At 37.1% G+C, this 26,482-nt stretch overlaps 1 protein-coding gene across 1 annotated transcript in view; it reads right to left on the bottom strand.

Moving 5' to 3' along the window:
• LOC109915955 (rho GTPase-activating protein 15) overlaps positions 1-26,482 on the bottom strand; it is a 580,076-nt gene that overhangs the window by 112,512 nt on the left and 441,082 nt on the right. Inside the window, exon 11 of the mRNA XM_048599243.1 lies at positions 5,511-5,609. Within this exon, the coding sequence (XP_048455200.1) occupies positions 5,511-5,609 (99 nt within the window). The remainder of the gene's footprint in view (positions 1-5,510; positions 5,610-26,482) is intronic.

Raw genomic sequence — 26,482 nt, 5'->3', positions numbered from 1 at the left:
GGCAGCATCTGTGAAGAAAAATCAGAGTTAACGTTTTGGGTCCAGTTATCCTTCCTCAGATCTCCATGATGTTCAACATTCCACAGATAGCTGCTCTTCCCGCATCCTGAGATCCACACTCAGTGCCAAGCGGCGTCACCTGCACACTCTCGACCTTTCTCTCCAACAGCATCGTATCACTCTGGCTCAGGGCTGCACCACTCCATAGTTACACTTCATCTTACGGCTCATTCAATGGGCAAACCAGAAACTTTCTCTTTTCCTTTCAGACATCAAGGACCATGGCTCTGAGGAAGGGTCACTGGATCTGAAACGTTAAATCTGATGTTTCTTCACAGATGCTGCCAGTCCTGCTGAGCTTTTCCAGCAACTTCTGTTTTTGTTCCTGATTTACAACATCTGCAGTTCTTTCGGTTTTTTTTACAGAACACCAACACTTCACTGGAGACGCACTGACCATTTTACCGAGCAAGGTGACAAAGCGTCTGCAATCAAACACACCCGCTCGGCGAGCCAGTCTGTAACCTCATACACAAGCTGGGCCATGAAGTTACAGATTATGGTTGAATATAATTGTGCGACTGCTGACCACCCACAGCAGCTCGTGGGTACTCAGTTTTGTGTGCCACATATGACGTACCTTCTAATTTTGATGTAAAGGTATTTGGGAAGAGGCAAGGATCAAGGCATTCAGATTAGTATCTATTTTGATTCCAGGAGCTAAAAGGTATAAATCCCGTTGTAATTTAATGTGCTAATAGTACCATGGCAAACCTATAATTGGGATAGAGTTAAACAACAATGACTTGTACTTATGTGGTGCCTTTAACAAAATAAACCATCACAAGACATTTTACTGTAGCATTATAAAGTAAAATCTGGGCCTAAATTTCATGAAAATACCAAAACGGTGCTGAAGCCATAATCTGACACATATCATCTTTGCTAGTAGTGCAGTTACGGAGCAGTGTTTATAGACATAAACAGCACATAGAAAAATGCAGCAATTTTCATGATTGAGGTTTTCAAAATATTAATTATAGGTAAGACATTCTTTCAGAGAAGAGAAGATGCACGTTTGGGACAGGTCAGGTTCATTTGGCAAATGTCAGTTACCTCTTTGGAGATGTCCAGACATTTCTTTTGGAGAGGTACCCATCTGGAGAGGTCAAGGTACCCCTTTGGAATTGTTCAGAACAGACATATAATTTGCTTAAAAAGTTAATAAGGTCTATGGAACTCATAGCTTCCAAATCATTTAAATCTCCTGCTCTTTAAATTTTGAAAAAGACCAATCCAGACCAGTGAGAAATTTCCTTTCATTTCCTTAGATTCAAAGTGCAATGGTATTGGTAGTTGGGAAAATAATCAAGAAAGTAGATTTTGAAGCAACATGTATACTTTCAAGGGCATTGACACGTATTAAGCATAAGACTGGTGGAAAGCTATTATTTTTACAAACCAGTAGACTATGTGAAAAACTGAAGAAAAAGATGTGATTCGTCTGATGGAAAAATTAAAAAGGGCCAGTCATTTTCTTAACATTGTGAAATGTATAGAGAAAGCACTTTGCTGGGTACTTTTCTTTTGAAATATGATTCAGTTGGTATGAGACAATGCAAGTTTTTCTTGATATGTTTTGTTTTTTAAGTTGTGAACTTCCAATGAATCTAGAAGGTGTTAAGTTAAAGCCTGAGCTTAAGGGAAGCTTTATGTTTTCTTAATAGCAATAAACAACATTGCTTGTTAGTAAAGAACTTGAATATTACTGAAATGAGGTGCATGTACAACAGTACACGCTGAGTGCAAGACAAATAGCAATATTCTATAATTAAAAGTATTAAATTGAACTAATTTCTGTAATTGTCAACTGCCAGAAACATGCTAATGTTTATTGGGGTGCTTGTAAACTGCTGTTAAAATGGCAATGTCCAAATAACAGATCTGTTCTTGCTAAAAGCAGTTAGGAAAATTAATCTCTTGAGTCTAGCTGTGCAGTGGGCAGTTTTCAGTCACTGGATTATGATGATGAAGAATGCCTATATTTTTCAGATGGATCAAAAAGCTGCATTTATAACATGTTAATCATTTTCAAGTTTCTCAATGTTGGTGGGAATACAACGCTGCTGTAAGAATCTCATTATAATTCCGTGAAACTAATGCAAGGGAACTGAAAATGAAGCATTTGTAAGCCCACACAGAGATGAGCCTTTCAATTCTGACCCAAAAGTGTTTTGATAAATTCCCCACTGAGTTTTTGAAAGTCAGAAGTGCAGATAGTTCCCAGTTGTCAGATTTGTGAAAAGATCCCACAGATGATGGTGACCTTAAACCTAATAAAAAAATACATTGAAATAGCCCAGTCCTTATTAATATAATATTTATTTATTTGAATGTGACACACAAGCTGTAGATCACAAAGAACTCACTGTCTCACAGGGGGTATTGCTAACAAAAGTTTGTAAATATATTAGATGCTACATTACAGAGTAAACTCAACGAAGCTATGCCCTCAGCACAGTGGCTTACTGAATAGTACCACTGTATAATGAAAAGAGTATAGAGGTCAATACCCCTGATTCATGGTATTCTTGACTTTAGTGATTAAAATCTATCATCCAAAAATTAGGAATGCCACGGATTGATCTCATTAACCTTTGTGTTTGATTTTACAGAATGAACTCCTGTTAGTTGCAACTGCATTCTAGGAGCATAGCCTTGGTGAACGTAATAATGTTTCAGTCTAAGAGGTATTTAGACTCTATTAGTTCTGCTTCTCAAAATCATTCACCCAATCTACTTGTAGACTCTTAGTTGCCTCAGTGCTGCAAAACCTATTTCCTCTGTCTTTAAAATCTTTCTTAAAATCTATCTTTTTAACCATGTTTTCAATCATCTTTCTTAACTCTTGCATGGTGGTGGCTCGTTTATTCCATTAATCTTATTTATGTATCTTATTAACTTATTTTCTATCCCTTCCCACTTTTATAGAGCTGTTTGGGAAGTTTTCTGTGATAAGTTGCTATGTAAATGCAATTTACTGTTGTCTGTCTTCGGTTTAATTCTGGAGCATTGGGCAAAGCATGTACCTATTATCATTTGACCTACGTTTACAGTCTGTGTGTTCTATCTATTAAACAAAAGAATAATCTATTCTTTTATGAATCTTCAAATGCTTAGGGCATTTTAAGGTACTTGAAGGATAATAGTTTATATTGAAACGTACTCACTCCTATCATAGGCATATGTAGCAGTAAGGCCCCAAAACTAGCAAGTAAGATGAACCTGTTTTTAGTCAGGGATATTGGAAATGAACAAAATTTGTTGTATCTTTTTATAACTGATTTTAACCGGGGCTAGGAAATGTGTTGCCATCGTGGACATTATTGTATCTAAGATTGCACACAGTCTGTCATCAGACTTGCTGTGAAAATGGCATCTATCCTTGTTAGAGCATTGAAATGTAAGTTTTCCATTTCAAGTAGCCTCCTTGCCTCTCCTCAGGAGCATGGACCCATGCAGCTGTGTTAGCCCATTTCACCTCCACTATTTTTCATGTCCTCACAATTCCTCCTGAATCATAAGAAGGGGCTAGTGCATGCCAAGCCTCTCCATGTTAGATTGGAATGTGTACCCAAATGCAAGAGTGGGATGTGCATTAATAAGTGTCTGATTTAAAATTTGGGAATGCTACCAAGTTAGCTGAACTGAAATTGACATAATGAGTGATATTACAAACAAAGTGTTTATTTTGCACTGAGTTTCAGACCCAAACACACTCAGCTCACATATGGCACAGTTTAGATGCAGAGAAAATTTGTGCTCACACAATAATTACTGAGTTCAACATCGTATGCTGTATCAATGTGTTTTTTCTTCCCTGTAGACAGGAACATAGTAATAACAGTTGACCATTCAGCCCTTCAATCCTGTTCCACCTTTCAATGCAATCATGATGGATCTGTGGCCTAATTCCATATACCTGCCTTTGGCACCTATCCCTTAATATCTTTGCTTAACAAAACTTTATCCAACTCAGATTTAAAATCAACAACAATCCAGCATCCACTGCTTTTTGTAGAAGACAGTTCCAACATCTACTATTACCCTTTGTGCTTCCTAAAATCTCTCCTGAATGGACTTGCCCTAATTCTCAGACTACAGCACTCGCCCCTTCTAGAGCCCCAAACTGTGGAAATGGTTTATCTTTATCAACCCTGTCTTTTCCAGTTAAGACTTTGATCAGTTCATTCCTTAACCTACTAAATTCCAGTCTGTGAACTGTGCCCCATTTTCATACTTTTGAAATAAAATTTTAATTTTTGGACCCAGAACTGTTTCCAACTCTAGTATCACTTTGATATGAGAACACCTCCTTTCATCATCTACAAGCACAATTTTAGTCGAATCTTATGAATTACCGACAGGTTGTAATGTTTTGTAAACAAAGCAAATAACACCAGCAATTCTAAGAGATGTGACGCAGTGTGATACTAACAACATGGATTCAATTCCCACACTGGCTGATGTTACCCTGAACGTCACATCTTCTCAAGTTCATCTCATGCCTGAGATCTGGTACACCATCACCAGTTGTCTCTCTGCTATGGGAGAACAACCTTGTAGTCCAGTAGGACTACGGCTTCTTTACTAGCAGTATTGATATTTCCCTGAAAGTACACAGTTTCCCTTCCATTCATGGTGATTCATGGAAAACTCTAATGCCTGATGTTCACTTTAAATGTACTTCAACACTTGAATTGTGAAAGAAGGTAAATTTCCCACCTCTGACTCTTGTTGTGTATGTAGCATATTGTGAATCTCTGATTCACTTTAGAAAACTACAAGCACACATGCTAAATAAGCAACCCACTATTTCTCCACATGAATGAACTTAAAGGCAAGTTACTGCATTTACAGTGTCCCATATTGAGATAAACTGATGGTGATAACTTATAGTTGTCAGGTGGAAATTCAGATGAGACACTAAAGAGCTTTTGTTAAACCCTAATGAAACATTTTAATGTTATTGCTATTGACAACTTCTCATTCACAGGCAGATCAGTGAAGGGATATAGCCTGAAAACAAATCCTCACTTCTATCCATTCTGTAATTGCACCACCCCATCCAACCTTCCAACTGCTACCCACCATGACTCACCACTTTCTCCCAATCACCGCATCATTCAGCGCAGTGTGATTCATGAACTAAAGTACTTGTTTTACATTTAGATGGTGCCTGCTCAGTGTTTATAGTGGTCAAACATACTGTTTGTCATATTATTGCCAGAAGCCTTGCATTTTTTTTTCAGAACTTTGAATCCTGATGCAGTAAAAATGTATTTAAGTGACAGTACAGTGAATTACGAAGAAGCTAAATAAAACTTTGTATTTGTATTCCCATCAGTTACTGAGTCATCTCTAGTTAGGTGAGGTTATCTGATGGTATCATCGGTAAATAATTCTACTGAAAGATGCATAGGAGTTTATATTACTGAATAGCCACCTACCTCTTTTTTCCACAGCCTCAATGCAAAGCTTCACAAATCTTGGAACTGTGGTTCCTTCGCGCTTGCACAAAGTAGCCAAGTGGCAGCCGAATACTTGATCTACAATATAAACACACAACTGGTGTTAATAAGAAGACTCGCATCAGTAAGGTTGTTGATTCTATCTTTGATGTAATAAGTCAATCAGTTCTTTCACGGTGATTCCTGCTGCAATTCTGATTCTGAACATTTCTAATATCTCACTTTATTTCCTCACTACTAAATTACACCTGCCTAAAATTTCTAAGTATTTGTCTGAAGCAACTGTCAGAATCATAGAGGCTGTAATAGCTGATACAGAAGGAAAATCATAGCAGTATAGAATCACCATGCAGATTAAAAGTGTTTGCACATAGTTTAGAAATCTTGATGTTTTCTTGAATCAGCTATTTTTCAACAATTTTGTTCAGTGATTATTTTACCGATTCGAAAATGTTGTGAAGATATAACACTCAATAACTTGATCTTTAGGTAATTCTGACCCCACCAGTGCTACAACAGGCAGGATCAGCCACATGGAGAAGGCCTCATGTGAATGCAAGATGTTTTGGGCTCATTGATCAATTATGGAGACCCTGTCATGAGGACTGTGAGCATTCATTAGGGCCAGGGGTGTCTTTCAGCACACTTTATTGTTGGGGAAAGCTGGTAGGCTGACCATCCATGGGCCACAGAGTACCTAATCAGGAGGATCTCAACCCAAGCCGGCAAGCAGGTCACCAGGTTATAGCTGGTGGTATCCAAATTTGGTAAAATTCCCTACCATCCTGGTAAATTATGAATGACAGGGGGTAGAGGTCCTTGAGTGGCCTTTGGTTGAACTGTTTAATTCTCAATTGGCCAAAGAGAGGGAAGGTTTCCCACCTTGCCTACTGCAGGGAAGATATCAGTGGGATTGAAAACACAATAGACATGCGCCCTGCCATCTAACCCAGTTTTGCTTCCCACCCCACAATCCATTTCCCAGCACTCTCATTGGCATTACTAAGATTCTGGCTGTTAAGTGAGTGGGCATCAAGGTGGAAATTGGAGTACAATGTAGGAAAGAGTGCAATTGTTCATTTCGCAGTAACAGTCAAAAAGCAGAACATTTGTAAAAGCATGAACCAGTACTGATTTTCAGAGGGACTCAGTGTACTTATACAAGAATCACACCATGTTTAGTTGCAAATGGATTGCAGTACAAGAATACTGCAGGGTTTAAGTTATAGGGAAAGGCTGAGTAGCCTGGGGCTTTTTTTCCTAGAGCCTCAGAGGCTGAGGGGTCACTTAATAGAGGTTTAGTAAATCATGAAGGGCATGGATAGGGTTAATAGCCAAGGTCAAAAACAAAGTTGCTGGAAAAGTCCAGCAGGTCTGGCAGCATCTGTGAAGAAAAAAACAGAGTTAACATTTTTGGTCCGGTGTTCTGAGGAAGGGTTACCGGACCCGAAACGTTAACTCTGTTTTTTCCTTCACAGATGCTGCCAGACCTGCTGGGCTTTTCCAGCAACTTTGTTTTTGCTCCTGATTTACAGCACCTGCAGTTCTTTCGTTTTTTTTTTAATAGCCAAGGTTTTCTCCTAGGCTGGGGTAGTTCAAACTAGAGTGCATAGGTTTAAGATGAGAGGGGAAAGATTTAACAAAGAACTGAGGGATTACTTGTTCACACAGAGGTTGGTGCGTGTATGGAATGAGCTGCCAGAGAAAGTGGTGGAGGCTGGTACAATTACAACATTTAAAAGGCACCTGGATGGGTATATAAGTAGAAAATGTTTAGAGGGATATGGGCCAAATGCTGGCAAATGGGACAAGGTCAGTTTGGATGTCTGGTCTGTGCAGACAAGATGAATTGAAGGGTATGTTTCTGTGCTGTATGACTCTATGACTCTATGGCCCTAATACAGGCCCCATGGTATGGTGACTTATAAAACTTTTCATACTTTTTTTCTTGTAAAAACACACATGACAATAAATTGCTCTTCTATTCTAATAACATAGTCTTACTACCGTTGTGAAGGGCTTTTGGGGGACTACACGTGGAGTTCTGTGCACAGTTTTGTTCTCCATTTCTAATGAAAGATATACTTTACTTAAAAGGTAGAGAACAAATGTTCAATGGGTTAATAAGCATGTCCTCTGATGAGGGGTTGAGGAAATTGAGGTTATACTCTCTGGAACTTAAAAGAATGAGAGATGATCTCACTGTAATATATAAGGTTGGAAAGAGCTTGATAGGGGATAAATTGAGGTGTTGATTTATTCGGCATGGTCTGAGGATAACAGCTCAATCATAAAGGACAGATGAGAGATAATTTCAAGAATTGAGAACTTTTGGAATTCTCTACTCCATAAAATTTCTGGAAACCCTATCATTGCATATATTCAAGACTAAGCTAGATAGATCTTTTACCTCAGAATTTAGGATGATGGGAAATGGGAGATGAAGTGGAGCCGAGGCAGAAGATCATTCATGATCATATTAAATGTCAAGCAGCACGAGGGATCATATGGTTTACTCCTGCTCCTATTTCTTATGATATTGTGAAAGAAAGATCAGGTAAAGAGAGAATTTTAAAAATTGTAAAGTAAAAATAATCTCTACTGCAATGAATTAATAACACAATTTTCTGTTGAAACTGGCTGGTATCAACCATGCAAATGCAACACCATCACACCATCAAAATATTATCAATTCTGTACAGAAAGATGCCATTCCACAAGGTTGATTGCAGAGCAGCTCAGCCACGACAGCAATTTTTCAATATTCACATTTAACCTCGTATTTTACTCCACTATACAATTTACATATAAATAATGATGAGCACCATTATCTTCACCATTATTTTGACAGAAAATTCTGGCCCATTGTCACCACTTCTTGGAATTCTCTTAGAAAACATCAATAGGATTACATTTGGCACCAAAGTCACTGAGAGTGCATTAGTGACATTATCCACTGCGACTGAATAAACTGGATGTCCATGCAATGCGAAACCACAAATTCATGTCAGCAAAGAAAAAAATGCATGAAAGCAGGGCATAAATAGAATTAGAAAGCATTGTTTATTGTATGGAGTAATTGTTTGAAATTTGATTATGGCTGCTGAGTACTCTATTACAAGCATTTGCAATGAATAGGTATAATGGACTTCTAAGAGATCCCAATTAAAATAGACAATGGAATAAAACACTAAGCAACTTTTATTCAATCTCCCTGGATGTACCAGAATATATGAATGCAAACTGTTTTTATTAAGTTTGGGGATAATCTTCACTGCAGCTCACCTCTCGGTACCTTACTGCATTATATTTTCTACCTGCACTTACTACAGTCCAGTAGCTACACATACACACACGCATAGAGCTGCAGATTTCCTATCCCGAGTGAACTGCTCGTTGGCGCTCACAAAAACCTCAGCAACATGCTTGAATTAAGTTGATAGCCCTGAACTTGAAAATGTTTGAATGTTTAGGATAAGTTTTAGCGTTTGATGAATTGTTTCAAAAAGAAATTAAAAATCTGTGTCATCTTTGAAGCCACATCTGAATGTGGATTAAATGACGACATAAAATTACAAATTGCCTACAATTTACAACACAGAAATACGACATTCAGTATGAAGGGGGAAATGAGGACACAGAGACAAGCAGTCAGTCACCCTCTCAATTGCTAACAGCAACTTTTGGATTTCTGCATTTAACTTTGCAGGTGTTAAGAAGTTACACAGTGTAATGACAGTAAATGCTGACTGTGTTTTTTCTATCACTACAACCACAAAATTAAAGCTATTATTACAAAATTTAAAAACAAATCTTTTGGAATTCTATGGAGACATTACGAGCGAGGTGGACAATGGGGACCCAGTGGATGTGGTGTACCTAGACTTCCAAAAGGCCTTTGGCAAGGTGCCACACAAGAGGCTACTGCATAAGATAAGGATGCATGGCATTAAGGGTAAGGTATTAGCATGGATAGAGGATTGGTTGACTAACAGGAAGCAAAGAGTGGGGATAAATGAGTGCTATTCTAGCTGGCAGTCAGTGACTAGTGGTGTGCCTCAGGGATCGGTGTTGGGACCGCAATTATTTACAATTTATATAGATGATTTGGAGCTGGGGACCACGTGTAGGGTGTCAAAGTTTGCAGATGACACTAAGATGAGTGGCAAAGCAAAGTGTGCAGAGGACTGTGAAACTTTGCAGAGGAACATAGATACATTGAGTGAGTGGGCAAAGGTCTGGCAGATGGAATACAATGTAAATAAATGTGAAGTCATACATTTTGGTAGGAGTAATAGTAAAAAGGATTATTACTTGAATGGTAAAAAGTTGCAGCATGCTGCTATGCAGAGGGACCTGGGTGTCCTTGTGCATGAATCACAGAAGGTAGGTCTGCAGGTACAACAAGTAATTAGGAAGGCAAATGGAATTTTGTCCTTCATTGCTAAAGGGATTGAAATAAAAAACAGAGAGGTTATGTTGCAGCTGTACAAGGTGCTGGTGAGGCCACACCTGGAGTACTGTGTGCAGTTTTGGTCTCCTTACTTGAGAAAGGATGTACTGGCACTGGAGGGGGTGCAAAGGAGGTTCACTAGGTTGATTCCGGAGTTAAGGGGGTTGGTTTATGAGGAGAGACTGAGTAGATTGGGATTATATTCATTGGAATTCAGAAGATTTAGGGGGGATCTTATAGAAACATATAAAATTATGAAGGGAATAGATAAGATAGAAGTAGAGAGGATGTTTCCACTGGCAGGTGAAGCTAGGACAAGAGGGCATAGCCTCAAGATTAGAGGGAGCAGATTTAGGACTGAACTGAGAAGGAGTTTCTTCACCCAGAGGGTTGTTAATCTATGGAATTCCTTGCCCAGTGAAGTAGTTGACGCTACTTCGGTAAACGCTTTTAAAAAAAAGGTAGTTTTTTTTGAACAATAAAGGAATTAAAGGATATGGTGAGAATGCGGGTAAGTGGATCTGAGTCCACGAAAGGATCAGCCATGATCTTATTGAATGGCGGAGCAGGCTCGAAGGGCCAGATGGCCTACTCCTGCTCCTAGTTCTTATGTTCTCAAAAACAATATCAGTTATTGTACTTTTGTGCATGTAATTTACTTGTCATGCCAAGTTACTTATTTCAGCGAGGAATTACTAGATTAGCTGTGAAGAAAGACGTGAGTAATTTCCCTACTTAGTATAATAGTGATAGTCAATGAACTGTCAATAACTGATTACGTACAATACAAATATCATTGACTTCAATTTCTGTAGAACACCAAAATGAAATAAAATGCTATGAGCACATTTTAAAGTAACTTACTGGCCAATTCCAAAAGTCGGTCTTCTCTTCTTAAAGATGCCACATATTACACTGAACTGTTATCTACAGCCAAATCTACTGAATTTACTTCATTTAGAAATGTTCTTTATAAGTTGTGATTCTGAAAAGTTATGGCAGAGATATTCAAAATCATAATCATCTGATTTAAAATGAAAAAAAGGCTTGGACTTCATCAGAAAGTATCTGCTGAACCTATAAGGTTACTTTGCATTCTGTTAGTTTTCTTGTATGGAATGCAAAAGAAATGAAAGCTCCAGTGTTGATTTATTTTTTCAAAAGACAATAAGTTAACAACTACAATTATCTTTTAATGTCAATGACCATTTTCATTATGTCCACAAGTAAAATAGTCAATAAATCAGTCTTACTTTTTGGAAGTTATGTGGATTTCATAGCAGCAACATTATGAACATACCTAAAATTAGTAGTAAATTATATCTATCATATTGTTAAAGAATCAGGGTTTGAAGAAAGCAGACCACATCTCAAATCAATGTAACTTCAACATTTTCCAATCAACTGGGTCTCAGCATTTTATTTTTGCTTTGAGTTATTCGCTCATAGCTTCCCAATGCACAAACAAAGAATAGAGTTGTGTATAATAAAGCTTGAAAAATGTTAATAAGTTCAGCTGAGGTACCTTGATGAGCTTTCCTCTTCATTTTCTCATGTACTATGAATGGGAAAAGTTAATACATCTGACAATTCAGGGCAACTGGATTTAACTCTGAGCAAATAGTCAATGATTTTAAAGGACAATTTCAGCTGATAACATTTAGAATTTTAAAAATGGTCTTCAAGGAAGCTTCCTTTTTTTTCCCATCATCTGTGCAATAAATCTAAAAAAAAGTTCAAAGTAACCTCAAAAATTATAGGTTTTGCAAACACTTTCTGAAGAAGACTACCTGTATAGTGAGTGTCATTAACTCACAACTCTTCCAATCACTTCTACTGTGCCTCTATCACTTGTTACAACTTCAGTTGGAAGTTCATAACAACCACCGTTGAAAGCATTTCCTCAACCAATCCAAACATGACCACGATTATTGGATAAGAGATTAGGTTAGGGCAGAAATTTCTATTTAAACTGAGCCATTTAAAAGGGACCATGGAGCTCTTCTTTCTAGATTGGAGTCTGATTCTCAAATCTCAAAACCCTTCAGCAAACCCCAATATTCAGCAACGAATATCACCGCCTCCTTGGTAGATGGGTTGTTGACTTGCACTTCTAATTGTTTGCAGGCACTTGTCATTGGTAAGCAAAATAAATAACCACTGCATATCATCAAATCCTCTTGTGATATGCTGTGGATGTTCCCAGAGGACACCTCCTAACACTTTTACTAGGATGTGCACGTTTCAAGCTAACTCAGCCCAGAGAGCAAAGTTAAAATAAGTTCCAATGGCAATCTTTCCCACTCTTACAACTTAATTAACTATCCCTTGTCCAATTCCTAAGCTGCTTCAACTTGTAAAAAAGTGCTTGATAGTGAAGACAAATTATTTTGTGATAATCTTGTTGTTGACACCAGACACCATGAGCCACGGTATTTGTTTAGTTTGTGTTTAGTTGCTGTCTCCAAGGTTCTCATTAGTATGACATTTCAAGGAATTCACTAACATTTTACCAATTCAGAGAAATTTCCAAAATTACGTGAATTGAATCTATTCCATGAAGCACGATGAAGAAATGCCAGTGAATAAAACAAGGAGAACTAAAGAAATAAAATGCCTTGTTTATGCATGCTTTAATAATAAATAGCAGAAACTATCACATGCATGCCACATTGAAGAAACATGGCATTTGAACAGAAAAGAAACGGAAGATGTGCAATCTATCATGATATGAGATACAAACTGGCAAATAAATGTTGCTTCGTTGACTACATTTTTTTGGTTCTTTCTACTAATTTAGTCAATATATTTTTGATTTTTGTGCTGCAGTTATTTCTTTAGGTCAGTGCTAGCTGCTAAAGTCTGCTCAAATATTTCCCATTTCCCTGATATCTAGGTTAAATAATAGTGCACCTAGAATAACGAATAGAGAACCAATATTTGCACCTTCAATTACTGGTTCTATTTTGCACTGCCAAAGAATTTTCCCCTTTTTTTTACTCTATGAAGTAACAGAGACACACACACTCACTTACTCTTATTTTAGGGTTTAACTGCCAAATGAGCATACTAAACTGTAATAGAACAGGAACATTAGTAACTATAAATCATATTTTTACTGTGCCATTAAACTTTACTAACTGGTTGAGTATGTCATGTCCACCCAGTTTTACCTACAAATGTTTGAAAAATGAACACTTGTTTTTAAACCATGGAGAATGGACAACATGCATTGTAACAAGATGAATTCACGGGGATCAGGTGACTTCCTTCCTTGCTTGCAAATTTATCTGAACCTTCCCAAGGCTTGAAGTTAGCCTGCTTGTCTGGTCATGACATTAAAATGTAAACAGCCTTTGGAACATTCCTTTGCGAGGACATTAAAAATGGAGCAGATCTATCCTATGGATTTAGCAGCTAATTTTGTCATAATGCGGTATCATATGGAGAATTATGCACAATCACCACTCAGATTTTAACGGCCGCAGAACAAGTGTGAGGAAAAACGATTCTGTCATAATGGGATGAAAATGGCCAAGATTCAAACTCCAAAATATGTCAATGCTAATGGTGTAGGAACCATTTGTCCAGAAAATGGGAACACCAGCACCATAGCTACCTGATAGAAACTAATTTCTGTAAGGAAATATTGATCTTGACAGTAGTTTCAGGTCAGTTATTTTTTAGGAGAGAAAGACAACACAAAGGGATGAGATCATACCCAGCAAAGAAAGAACCCTGTCTAGAATCCAGTAACAATAGAAAAGTGGGACCAACCATTTTATGCACAGTTTTTTAGAATCAAGCTTAATCCTCAATAAAGAGAGTCAATTAAAACATCGACTAGAGCAAAGTCAGAAAGCAATTGTTGCAAGGAGTAGGCCGGTTCAAATTTATTGTCAAAAATCTCTTCTTCATTTCTTCAGTTAATCAAATCCATCTCGAAAGTTTCAAGAGTAACAGTAAAATTTTGGACGATGCTCAAACTTCAGTGCATCATATTTTTGTAATCACTTTTTTGTGTTTATGCACGTGTAAGTGGGTGTTTTTGTGTTTAAATCTGGATATTAAGGAATAAACATTTTTTTTTGAAACTCGTGAGAAAGTCTTGTTTCTGTTCTTGAGAACCATATTATTCAGTGGGTTAAAACGCAAGTTTGTGCAGTCAGTTGAGAAATGAAAGAAAGGGAACCATTCTGTTAACTCTCACCCAGCCATAAGAAATAAACAGAACACAGTTTGCAATTTTTGAGTTTAAGAAAAAGCTGTAATTACTGTATCATATAATGTTTTCAACACTTTCCTGATCATGCATCCTGATTTGTGAAGTGCAGATTTATACACCTCAGAATAGTAATCGGGCTTTCTAATTTAAATAACTGGTAATTTCAAAAGATGCTGCACATCAAACATATATTTGAATAAGTCATATTAATGTTTATATTTCAATTGAATGATTTGGCTCCCTCCCTTGGACAATTTTATACAGATAGATTATTGTAGTAAAATCTAACAAACTCATCTGGCACAAACTTCGAATATTATTTTTGACTTTTATATGTACCATGACAAAGCTCTACACTATGCTAAATATTAAACAAAATTGCTTTATTTAACACAACGCGAAATGCTGTGATTAAAGCAGGCAACTCTTGCATGTGAGGTATAAAGCTCATGCAACTTGCAGCATGTATAGTGAGCTGAGATTTCCAAATGCCAAATTTCTGCCAGTGAATTGTGCCTCTTAAAATTTCAAATCCTAAATCCTTAGAAATCACCTGATAAAGTAAGAGTTGGAAAATTCAAACAATAATTTTATACATGGATAATAATGATGCAAATACTAGCTGTAGGATTATTTTCCTCAAAATATTTAGGAGTAGCTTCGAGGTTCTCTGTTTTCTTGTACAACATTTACAGTTACAACTATACTGACAAGATTCCCTATCTCCCTATTGCATACAATTTTGTTTCATGACTGCTGTGATATGCACTCATCTATTCAACTTAATAACAGAGTTAACACAAGATCATTACATTTCAGTTCTGCTGAGCAACTGCAGAAAGCTGTTTAAGTTCATTAGTGTTGAAGTTCTGAGCTTAATGTGACTATTTCTTACATTTTTGCTGCAGTCATTTATCCATCGCTGGAGGATAGGAATCAGAGTAATGTTTGCAAACTGATGAATACTCTGTTTGGATTTTTTTCCTTCCTCTTTGCCAATTTTTATTCACATCCATATTTTAGCTAAAGTTATCAAAAGCAGATACTTTAGATCCCTAACCATTCATCTTTAAAGAAATCTAACCTCTCAAAGTAATGTGGAAAAATGTTTTCAAATCAACCTGTTCAGAAATGTTATTACACACCTCTGGAACAAATATGATCTCCTGGGTTAGAACATAATGTAATATAAAACCCTCTCTGGTTTTATTCAGCTATTTATTGGAATGGTTTAATCTTAATATTAAAATTTCTATGCAATTCCATTAATATAGTTTTGAATATTTGTATAATACTGTTTTGAAAGAAATTTCAGTGCCTTGAATCCCCAAATTAAGTAAAATTCTGCAGAATGTTCTTCCTTTTATGCTTGTGTGTAATAACAGGGCCAGTTTCATATCACCTCTCCAACACAATAAGTTCTGTCAAGTCATAAGCTTGTGAGTATCTCAGGGGCCATGGCTATCGCTTCTCCTTTTCAGACTTGAAATACTGATCAAAAATATCATGTAACAGTGTCAATGCCACAATAAATTTCACTAATGCCAAGTAATGTACCTTTAAAAGGAAAATGATTTTGTCAGCAATAATCTTGAATCTATCAATCCCAATATCATGGCAGCTCTTTTCCCATTCACTGCATTTACTTTATACTCATAGAAAATTAGAAATTACATTAAGACATAATATAATATTTGGTTACTGATGCTCAGAACATTCTGTTTTAATGAAAATTTCCCATTCTATGAAGGAAATTAAAGAAAAACTCCATTAAGCAGTATTTGAGTTGAATCAGGATTAGAATAAGTGGGAGATGAAAATGATGCACTGTTGAATGTGAATCAGGATCATAATAAATATGTTAAGTAAGGAAGTTCTATCTTTTATGGAATTTTAAGGACCACTCTAATTGAGCAATAATAAATGTGATAATGGCATAGCGTACTATAATGGTTATGGTACATTTTAGCAAGCCATGGTTATTTTGGCAGGATGTGAAGCTGATACCTTAAAATGACCTTGATTAGCTAAAATTAATCAATGCTGCACATTTCATCTACTGATTTAATGATCTGAAAATGAAAGGAAAAGTCTGTGAAAATGATATGTCTATTTTTTCTGATGTCCCTTGACTTACCAATTTGAACTATGTTTATGATAGCTTTCAAGTAAATAGGTTTTAAATAAAATCTGCTGCCTTTAAAAAAAATCAATAGCATGTTCATAAACACAACCCTTTAGTAAAAAACGTTTTGAACAATGTGTGTCTACATTACGGAGAAATCCAAATCATTTCATCTTCATTGCCCTATTGGCAAGCTTCACCGCTCTTCTTTTTCTGAAGCACTGTGGACTGTTTCATTCTACAACTAAGTACTTTTACTGTCCAGTTCTCGCTCATATGCTTTTCCTGTCTAGGAAAGGTTTACCAAAGAAATGTGCGAACGTAAGAGCAAAAGGCCAAATATCTCAATCATTTTATTATGAAATGAAGATGAATGTTAATGAAGATATATCAGCTTTTTATTTTCTGAGTGCTCTATTTTTAATATAGAGACTAACATGCATTATAACTTTGAGCCTCTAATGTTTTAAAGCAGTTTACACACTAATGCCTTTGATAAAATAATAGAACATACATTTATCTAACATCTTACGACAAATGGAGGATACCTCAAAGAACTCAACAATAAACAAATTTACTTAAAACCCTAAACATTGTAGTTGGTTTATTTGTGTATACAAACTTTACACATCAGTCATGGCCTTGCTTCTCTGGCTGAAAAGTTCAGACTTAGACTGTCCATGCTTGATTTGGTCTTTCTGTAGTCATTTAAGGTTGTTGGACAGTTTATGGGCTAGTACAGGATTTCTGACCCTCCCTTCTGGAAGGAAGAGTGCCCTCCAGTGTTACCACACATAAATAATTTCAGCAACACCACCAGAAGTGCTGGCCGCTGCTCGGACTACAGGTGGACCTGAATATAGGCTTAAAGCTATGTTCAGGGTTGTGTCCAGGCTGATAGGTGCCGGTGAGAGGAATGGAGCTCATCAGCAAATGAGATGGATGCCTGTGTGTGTGTGAGTATGTTTAGGGCGCGTGTATGCGTGTGGGCATGTGTGTATGTCTAGGGAATCTATCTTAGTTGGAGGGGGCAGTCTTAATTGGATGGAGCCCTTAACTTGCTAAAATGGTTACCACATTCCATCAGCCAGCCTCACCACATTGCATGGACTGTCACATGATAAGTAAAATCCCAAAGATGGCAAGAGGAGACTTTTAAGTGTTCAATAACTAGTCATTTAATTAGTCTAATTGGGTGAGTGGATCACTCCCCACCTCCTCTTCTATAGGTAAAATCGATAGGTAAAAATGTGGGTAAGTAATGGGCATGCTGCCACTGCCGTGGCACCTAATTTTATGCCACTCATGCTGGCCAGCTGCTACAAGGGAGCAGCTCTGGTCAAGGTCCTATAAACAGCAAATAAGATAAATGATCAAATGATTTGTTTTTGGTGATGTTAAGGGAGGAATTTTAGCTAGGTTGTCAGATGAACTCCTAGTTCACTTTCAAAACAGAATACTTTTTTTGCAACTACTTCAACAGGCAGAAATGGCTCTACAATAATAACTCATTAAAAAGACAGTACTTCCAGCACCTGTTCAGTAATGATACAGAAGTATCAATCAATCTTGTCTTCTTAAGTACTGAGTAAAGATTGATTACAGTTTCTTCTCAAATGGTCTAGGACACAGGAGTCAGGTTTCAGACAGCCCAGAAGCATGGGGTTGAATCCTGCCACTGCCGGTAATATCAGAAGAGGTGACATAGTGGTAATGTGACTGGGCCAGTAATCCAGAATGCAAAATGTTCTATAATTAATATTCTAGAGAGATGGCTTCATATCCTACCATGGCAGGTGGTGAAACTTGAATTCAATAAAGAAAACAAGATTGAAGTCTCCAGACGAATAGCAATCTGGTTGAATCTTAACTACTCTCTGGGCAATTAGGGCTCAGCAGGAAATGTTGGCCTAGCCAGCAATCCCACATCCTGTGAACAAATAATTAAGATAAAGGTAGGTGATCATTGAGGCTTCCCCACACAGTGTACAGTCTGTGCACATCAGCTGAAGTTGGAGGAGATGTATGCAATATCACTGGACTAATAACTATGTATCTGGTAATCGGAAGGATTGCCCATGTTTGGCCTGATGCCATGAGACTTCGTAGGGTCTGGAGTCTATGTTGGGACCTCCCAGGCCAACTCCTGTCATGTATATGGCTGTTTTGTTGACACTACTATGTCTGTTCCGCAGTGGGACAGTGCAAAGCCAGGGATGGTGATAGTGTTATCTGGACATTGTATGTAAGGTATGATTCTGTGAGCATGATTATGTCAGGCCTTTGCTGGAAACAGCTTTGTCTCCAGATGTTGGATCTTTGCAGGGTACACATGCGTTTCTAGTGCCTCTGTCAATGTCAGTTGTCTGTCTGGTTTCATTCCTCTTTTGAGATCTTCTAGCCTTAACTAAATGGCTTACTAGGCCTTTTCAGTAGGCGATTAAGAGTCGGTCACATTGCTATGTGTCTGGAGTCACATGTAGGCCAGACCAGATAAGGATGACAGATTTCCTTTCCTAAAGGATGCTAATTAAATCAAAGTTTTTTAAAAATATGAATGATTTCATGCTTATCAATAAAATTTTAATTCTAGATTTTTTGATTAAATTCAAATTTCATCTTCTGTTGTGATGGGTATTGAACTTGGGCTCCCAGAACATTACTTGGGTCTCTGAATTAATTGCTCAGACCCCAATGTTCACTGTCTATCACCAAGAATGTCTCAGCAGCACCACCGCTGAATCAGCTGTTGGAGTCTGAAAGAGCACTGTGCTAAGTCTTAGTCTGCGGTGTGTGGTGAGGAAACCAACAACACGGAAAACATACTTGGCTGCATCCTCACAAATTTGCCTGCTGCAGAGATATTTCTGCATGATAGTATTGGTAAGAGTGACCACACTATGCTTGTGGAGACAACGTCATATCTTGACACTGATGATACTCCTTATCATCCTACGTGGCATTATCACTGCGCTAAATGGGACAGACTTCAAATACATCGACCCACTGAAGCCTGAACATCTCTGAGATGCCATGGTCATGTGGAACAGCAGCAGAATTGTACTCTAAGACAGTCTAAAATCATAGTGCAACATATCCCTATTCTACCATAAGCATTAAGACAGAGGATCAACATAGTTCAATGAAGGGGCCATGTCAGGCACAGCATCAGGTATATCTAAAAATGAGGCGTCAACCTGGTGAAGTGACAAAACAGGACTACTCTTGTGCCAAACAGCAAGTGACAGACTTGATTAGAAATTTCCACAATGAAATGATCAGATCTAAGCACTGCAATCTTGCTACATCAAATTTGAATGGTGGTAAAAAAATTAAACGATTGACTGGATAAAAGTGCTCCACAAATATCCCCATCCACAATGATGGGGGAATCCAGCATATCAGTGCAAAAGATTAGGCTGAAACATTTAAAACAATTAATAGTTAGGAGTGCTGAGTGGCTGATCCGTCTTTGACTACTTCAGAATCACAGATGCCAGTCTTCAGCCAATTTGATTCACTCCACATGATACCAAGCTGGAGGTACTGGGTACTATGAAGACCCTAGTCCTGACAACATTCCAGCAATAAAACTAAAGATTTGTGCTCCATAGAAGTATGGCAGTCAGTGACTGGTGGAGTTCCTCAGGGGTCTGTATTGGGATCACAGCTATAGCAGGCTCAGGATCCCTCTTAAATCCCAGTAAAATCCTTCTCAATTATTCAGTCAGCCTGTGATATAAAATCTCAGTCCCTGCTTGTCAAAAACTTCTCAAAAATCCAATTTTGCACTCCTGCAGCCGCCACATTGATCTAATCCCTCACTCTTCATGTTTGCCCTTCTACTAAATGCCAATTGTTTAATTCCTCTATAATATAAATTTCTTAAAAGTACTTTGTTGCATTTTATAGAACTGCAAATTAGTATTGAATTGTAGATATTTCTGTTACTATTCTATGTAGCATAATGCTTATTTTGTGGAACATGTTAGATTCATTTGAGCTGTTAAAAATGGATGTGCTTTGCCTTGAGAGATCATTCTTAATGGTGTAAAACACTTAATTGTGGTGCTGGGAATGGTTATCACCATTTGATATTTTGACATAAGGATGTCATTTAAGAAGTTTATTGTTTGTTCTCAAAATCACACTTGCTCAAGTGCAGTTTTTGTTTTATTCTCTCATGGGATGTGGGTATTGCTGGCTGGCCAGAATTTATTGCCGGTTCCTAATTACCTTTGAACTTGAATGGGTTGCTAGGCCATTTTAGAGGGCAGTTGAGAGTCATCCACATTGCTATAAGTCTGGAGTCACATGTAGGCCAGACCAGGTGGGGATGGCAGACTTACTTGCTTGAAGGACATGAGTGAACCAGGTCAGGTTTTACGACAATTGACAATGATTTCATGGTTATCAGTATACTCTCAATTCCAGATTAATATTGATTTAAAATTCCATAATCTGCCATGGCAGGGTTTGAACCCAGATCTCCAGACCATTCAGTGAGTTTCTGGATTAATAGTCTAGCGATAACGCCAATAGGCCATTGCCTCCCCTTGTTCTATTTGGTACCAACATCCCAAAATGATAACTACCTATTGTTTGCCATATCAGCAAATATTTTTGGATACGGCAAAAATTTCACTGTTTATTCTTGTCATTTAGATTATAGGTACCTGTATCCTTTCATAATGCGGCATTTATGTTTAGGTTTAACTGTTCATTCCAAAAGTTTCTATAAAATGCTCAAATGAAATTTGTCCCTTTGAAAAAAGGTTCTCAAACTCAACTAAATGATCACTCTTCCTATGTCAGCTGTGGGTCTTTGTGTTTCTCTAATTTATTCACTTGTGGGATATGGGCATTGCTGGCTGGCCAGCATTTCTTGCCCATACCTACTTGGCCTTGAGAAGGTGGTGGTGAGCTGCCTTCTTGAACCATTGCAGTCACCTGCTGTGGATTGACCCACAATACCTTTAGGGAGGGAATTCCAAGATTTTGACCCAGCGACAGTCAAAGATTGGCGATACATTTCCAAATCAGGATGGTGAGGGGAGTTTGAAGATGATGGTGTTCCCATATATCTGCTGCTCTGATCCTTCTAAATGGTTGCGGGTTTGGAAAGTGCTGTCTGAGGATCATTTGTGAAATTCTGCAGTGCATTTTGTCGAAAGTATACATTGCTGTTACTAAGCATTGGTGGTGGAGGAAATGGATACTTTAGGATGTAATGCCAATCAAGCGGGCTGCTTTGTCCTAGATGGTGTCAAGCTTCTTGAGTGTTCTTGGAGCTGCAGCCATCCAGGCAAATGGGGAGTATTCCATCACACTCCTCACTTGTGCCTTGTAGATGGTGGACAGGCTTTGGGGAGTCAGGAGGTGAGTTACTTGCCACAGCATTTCTAGCTTCTGACCTGCATTTGTAGCCATGGTGTTTATGTGGTGAGTCCAGTTGAGTTTCTGGTCAATGATAACACCTAGGATGTTGATAGTGTTCTAGTAACTAAGACAGATATCACAGCTGGACTCAGCCCTGTCTTTGTTCACTATCCAAGTTAAGTAGAGGTTATTCAAAAAGTTTAACTCCTCTAATAATGAACTTTAATTTCAATAAATATTTCCCGCTTAAGCTTGGAGACTTTGAGGTCATTGTAGCTTTCCTGCTGCTGCCGAACCCTAGCTGAGATCATCTAAGTTAGCAAAGTTGAAGCTGGTGCCGTTCTTGTTTCTGAAGGTTGGTGTATTAAAACATGTACTTATTGGTCCAAGAGGGTGAGTCCACAATTGTGGAATAGGGTGCTGTTTATGCATGTGTGTTGGCATGAGGTGGAGAGGAGGACAGTACAAGTCCAATGAGTTGATTCGTAGTCCATTGAGACTGTAATCAATATCTTTTGTTGATTGAGAGAGAACATTATACTGCCAAATTTGCATATTAAAGTCCCATTAATAAGTCTTCATATTTGCATTTGCACTAGGATTGTGATATCAAAGATGCTTAAAAAGTCATTTTTAAAACAAAAAAAACAATTTGGCACTTCTAATGTTTGTTTCTAAATTATTGTTGTCAGTTTAGCTTATCTTCACACATGAAATTAGTTGCTGGTTTTTTTAGCAAGAAACTGTTTAGACCTTGAATATACAGTTAGGGAGAGGAGAACTAAATGCATTGATATTTAAGCCATTGAAAACATTAATTGTTGAGCTATTTACTGTGATTTAGTTTCAATTCACCATGTACAGAGGCAGTGCCATCAAAAAGTGGTTGATCTAAAAGAATGCTTCCAGTTCACTCACAGGCACCAAGAGTGGCAGTGAATATATGTCGTACAGTCACAGGTTCAAAAGGAATGGAAGTACTGATTGTGGGGATTATGCATTCTACAATAGTATGGCAGACCGTCTCTTCACTGAAGCTCTCAGCTCCCTTAATCTTATTAGTTAAATCAAATGAGAATATTACGGCTTTCAAACACAAGGTTGCTATTTTCGCCACCTTACCATTTGAAAGAGATATGGAGTCAGGACAAATGAAATTCAAAATTAAATGTGGATCATTGTACTTTTGCCTGTTTTTGGCTTTGATTTCTTTTCTTTTCCTGTGGTGACTTACTCCACATGAACTTTACAGCAAGACAAAAATAGCACATAAATTTCATTGCTAAAATTTATTTTTTCCCATAAGTTTTCTTGCACACAACAGAACATCTTTTTTTACCCAGTCACCAAATTACCCATGGTATTTTTAAATCTATTAGCCTCCATGAATAGATCAAATTTATTTTTCACTTTGTTCAGCAGTAGCAATCACATGAGTGCAGAACATAGTTTCACTTGTTTTTGGAGGGTGATGAATAACAATTCTAACCTTTTTAGAAATTAATTTGCTGCGCAGAATTTTAGGATGCATTCTGGATATGAAATGCACCATAGAAATACAAGATCTTTTCTTCCCATTCAAACATTTCTTTAGTAGAAATGTGGGATGTCTTTGGTCAAAAGCTTATTAGTATCCACTGTTAATAGCATCAATCAGTTCTACTACCCTATTTTTAAATCTGTCCGTTTTTGTATCAGACACTACAAGACATTAACAAGATTATGACTTCTCAGATGTAGTCAGGCTGTTCACAGTCTTGAAAGCAAGTACATTACTGTTAAGTTTTTTTTTAACAACTGGAATTGCATGTAAATTAATGTGACATCAGTGTTGCACAATCCACTTCTGTCATTATATCCTTGGTGTGTTTCCAAATTGTTATTTACTTTAAATCCATAGTGTAAATTCACAGTGAATCATGGTACTATTCATTCTACTTTGAATATATGTTCCACAGAATGGCACGTTTTGTACTCGTAATTATTGCTTGGAGCACCCACTGCATTTCTGAGGTATTTTCATCTGGGAAAAGCCCCCTGAGGAGTGTTACATGATGGTCAAGGTCACTAAAATGCACACATGTATGGCAGCCCATTGAAATCACATTTGGTAAGCATGAACATTTTCCAGCCAATTATGAAAGATAATTATCACCGTTGACTTGGTAACACAGATGTTGACTAAACTGAAGAATTTTCCTTCAAAGAAAAATGTCTCAGCTTTAATATGTGAAATATTTATTTCAGTATTTAAACATGGAACATTTTTTTTCCATATAAACTTAATTAAACTTTAAGGATATTTAATCAATCTTGAAGAAAATTTACCAGTGTATAATGTGTTATTTTTGGGAGAAAGAAATACAAATGATAGAATAATAGAACAACATCAATGGAAATAGTTTATTGTTCAAATAGATTCATAAACAATTAATGTTAATCATCACACTGACCTCCAAAACCTGCATAGCATATTAACTCCAAACTTTATTTTCATGGTTGGTATATTAGATTCTGAGCAGAATTCATTATGTGTTATCAATTCATTAGCAATTACCAAAAAGTGTTCCTAAAGTAAGATGGAAACAGGGCCAGAGGCATAAATGTGAGTAATTTTTTTTTTAATTAACCCCTCTGCAAGCAGAAAGAAGTAGCAACTGAACGTAATTGCTGAGCCCTTAGGAAGTGTTTAGTTTTCAAACGTATTAGTTCTAGTACTTTATATGATGCATCTATATTTTGTTACATTCTTTAGAGAACCGGAACAAGCGAAAGATTCAAATTTGGATCAGTGTAAAAGTTACCCTTATTTAATCCAGTTGAAAAAATATATCATAGACTATATTCTGGCCAACTTGGCTTTTAACTGAGGTCAGGGATTATAACCTCTTTCCAGAATATAAACTATCAATGTAGGTTGATGTTTCATTGCAAACTGCATTGTTCTTTAATTGTCTCAATTTATGGCAGTATTCAAGATGAGAAGGAAATTCTCCATTTGCATTGGCCAACATTCAGTTCTTCATCAGGCTAAATTGACTGCTTTTTATCTTGTTTGCTGTCTATGAAAACATAGTTATTTCCCCCAATTGTCTATAAACAAGTGCAACTATACTTCAAAAGATAATTGGCTGCGAAGTATACTGGGGGTGTGGGGGGGTGTCCAAAGGGCAAGAAATGCACTCTAACAATGCAAGGTCTTTCTTGATCATTTATGAAACAATCTCATGCTTGCCAAAATTCAAATCACATTACTATTGCACATTGTGCGTTGATGCGATACTGAAACCATATTGTATCAATACAGAAACAGTTGTTTAACTAGCATCTCTATGCACAAGCCACTATTTGATCACATTGATTTGGTGTTTAATTATTATGCATTATCATCGACATCATTAAATCTCAATTAAATGTTGAAAAGTTTTCACGCAAAACTCAAGCTGTCCTATAAGATTGGGAGGAGGAGGAAAATTTTGAGTCTCAATGTCTTTGAATAATGACAGCTCTGCATGCAGCTCACTTTACAAAAAAATCTGAATTTTCTGTGTAGTTTAGTGTTAACATTGGTATAGTGGTCCTTCTAGTCAAAAGTAAACTACAACAAAGCAACTGTAGCAGCTAAAACTACAGCCTGATTAAACATTTGATTCTTAAGCCAAATGCCAATTGTAAGTGGGCAAGAATGGCACAAGAAAACAAGCAGAAGACTGCTAATTAGTGAAGAAATGGTTCATGAATTAAAACATGGTAAGGACACCACATGTGTTTAGAATTGAATTTAGAAATAAGTAAAGATATTTTAATTAAGATTTACCCATCAGCTAGATGGAAGGCCTTAGAACCCTCTGAAATCTTTGTGGCCTGGGACATAATGAATAAGTCACCAGAGGATTGTTGATTAGCTAGCAACTAAAGGCGAGGGTGGTATAACTGACATCACAAACTATCACCAGATTCTTTGAATTTAAACCCAATTTCAATATATAAAAGTGAACTCAGACCGGGGAGAAGACTGGATCATCCTGGAAACTTGGGAATTCATTGGCGGTATGGATTGATGCTGTTTTATTGCTTCTACTTTTTTAATGAAGCAGATGTGTTAAAACACTTAATTGCTTTTTCCTGAAATGGACCCACATTGCCAACAATTGTTGGAATGTATAAGCTAACTTTTATTAACAAATGCTGCATTTTTCCCAGTGGAAGAGCTGCTCAATCTGACTCACTAAATACCCCTAAGTAACACAAACCAAAAAAGAACTTTAAAGTATGTCTCAAGCTGGTGCAAGGTTATTAGGAAGATATTTTTTGACTCAAGGTGTTCAAAAAGTGATATAATTAGCTTTATAGGTATTTAGCTTTAAGAGAAGCTCTAAGGCAATTGCATAATTTTGGACATAACAAAATCTAAAGCCGACTAGATTCCAGTGTCACTTTTTTATTTCCATACAAACACTTTTAGACCATCTTCATTTATATTCACAGTTATACTGATATTTTATTTAGAAAAAAATATTTATTTCAGCTAATTAGTCGAGAGTTGCTGCAAGCAATTTAAAATGAGTGGAATGGAATCTGTTTCATATATGTCTAATGCTGCTGACAAGAAATAATATTAAGCTCTGGGCCAGTTTGAAGGTAAAACTCTACAGTAAGGGTTTATGCTTTCACTTCACTGTTCCTGTATCTTTTCTTCCAGCATGTTGAGCTTGTGTTGGTGATTATGACAATATTTTGAGAAACTCAAAAATTGTGATCACGTTGTC

Source organism: Rhincodon typus, chromosome 7 (genome assembly GCF_021869965.1).
Source record: "Rhincodon typus isolate 14 chromosome 7, sRhiTyp1.1, whole genome shotgun sequence".
In the NCBI taxonomy this organism is placed as follows: Eukaryota; Metazoa; Chordata; class Chondrichthyes; order Orectolobiformes; family Rhincodontidae; genus Rhincodon; species Rhincodon typus.
This window is presented reverse-complemented; position numbering and strand designations above follow the sequence as displayed.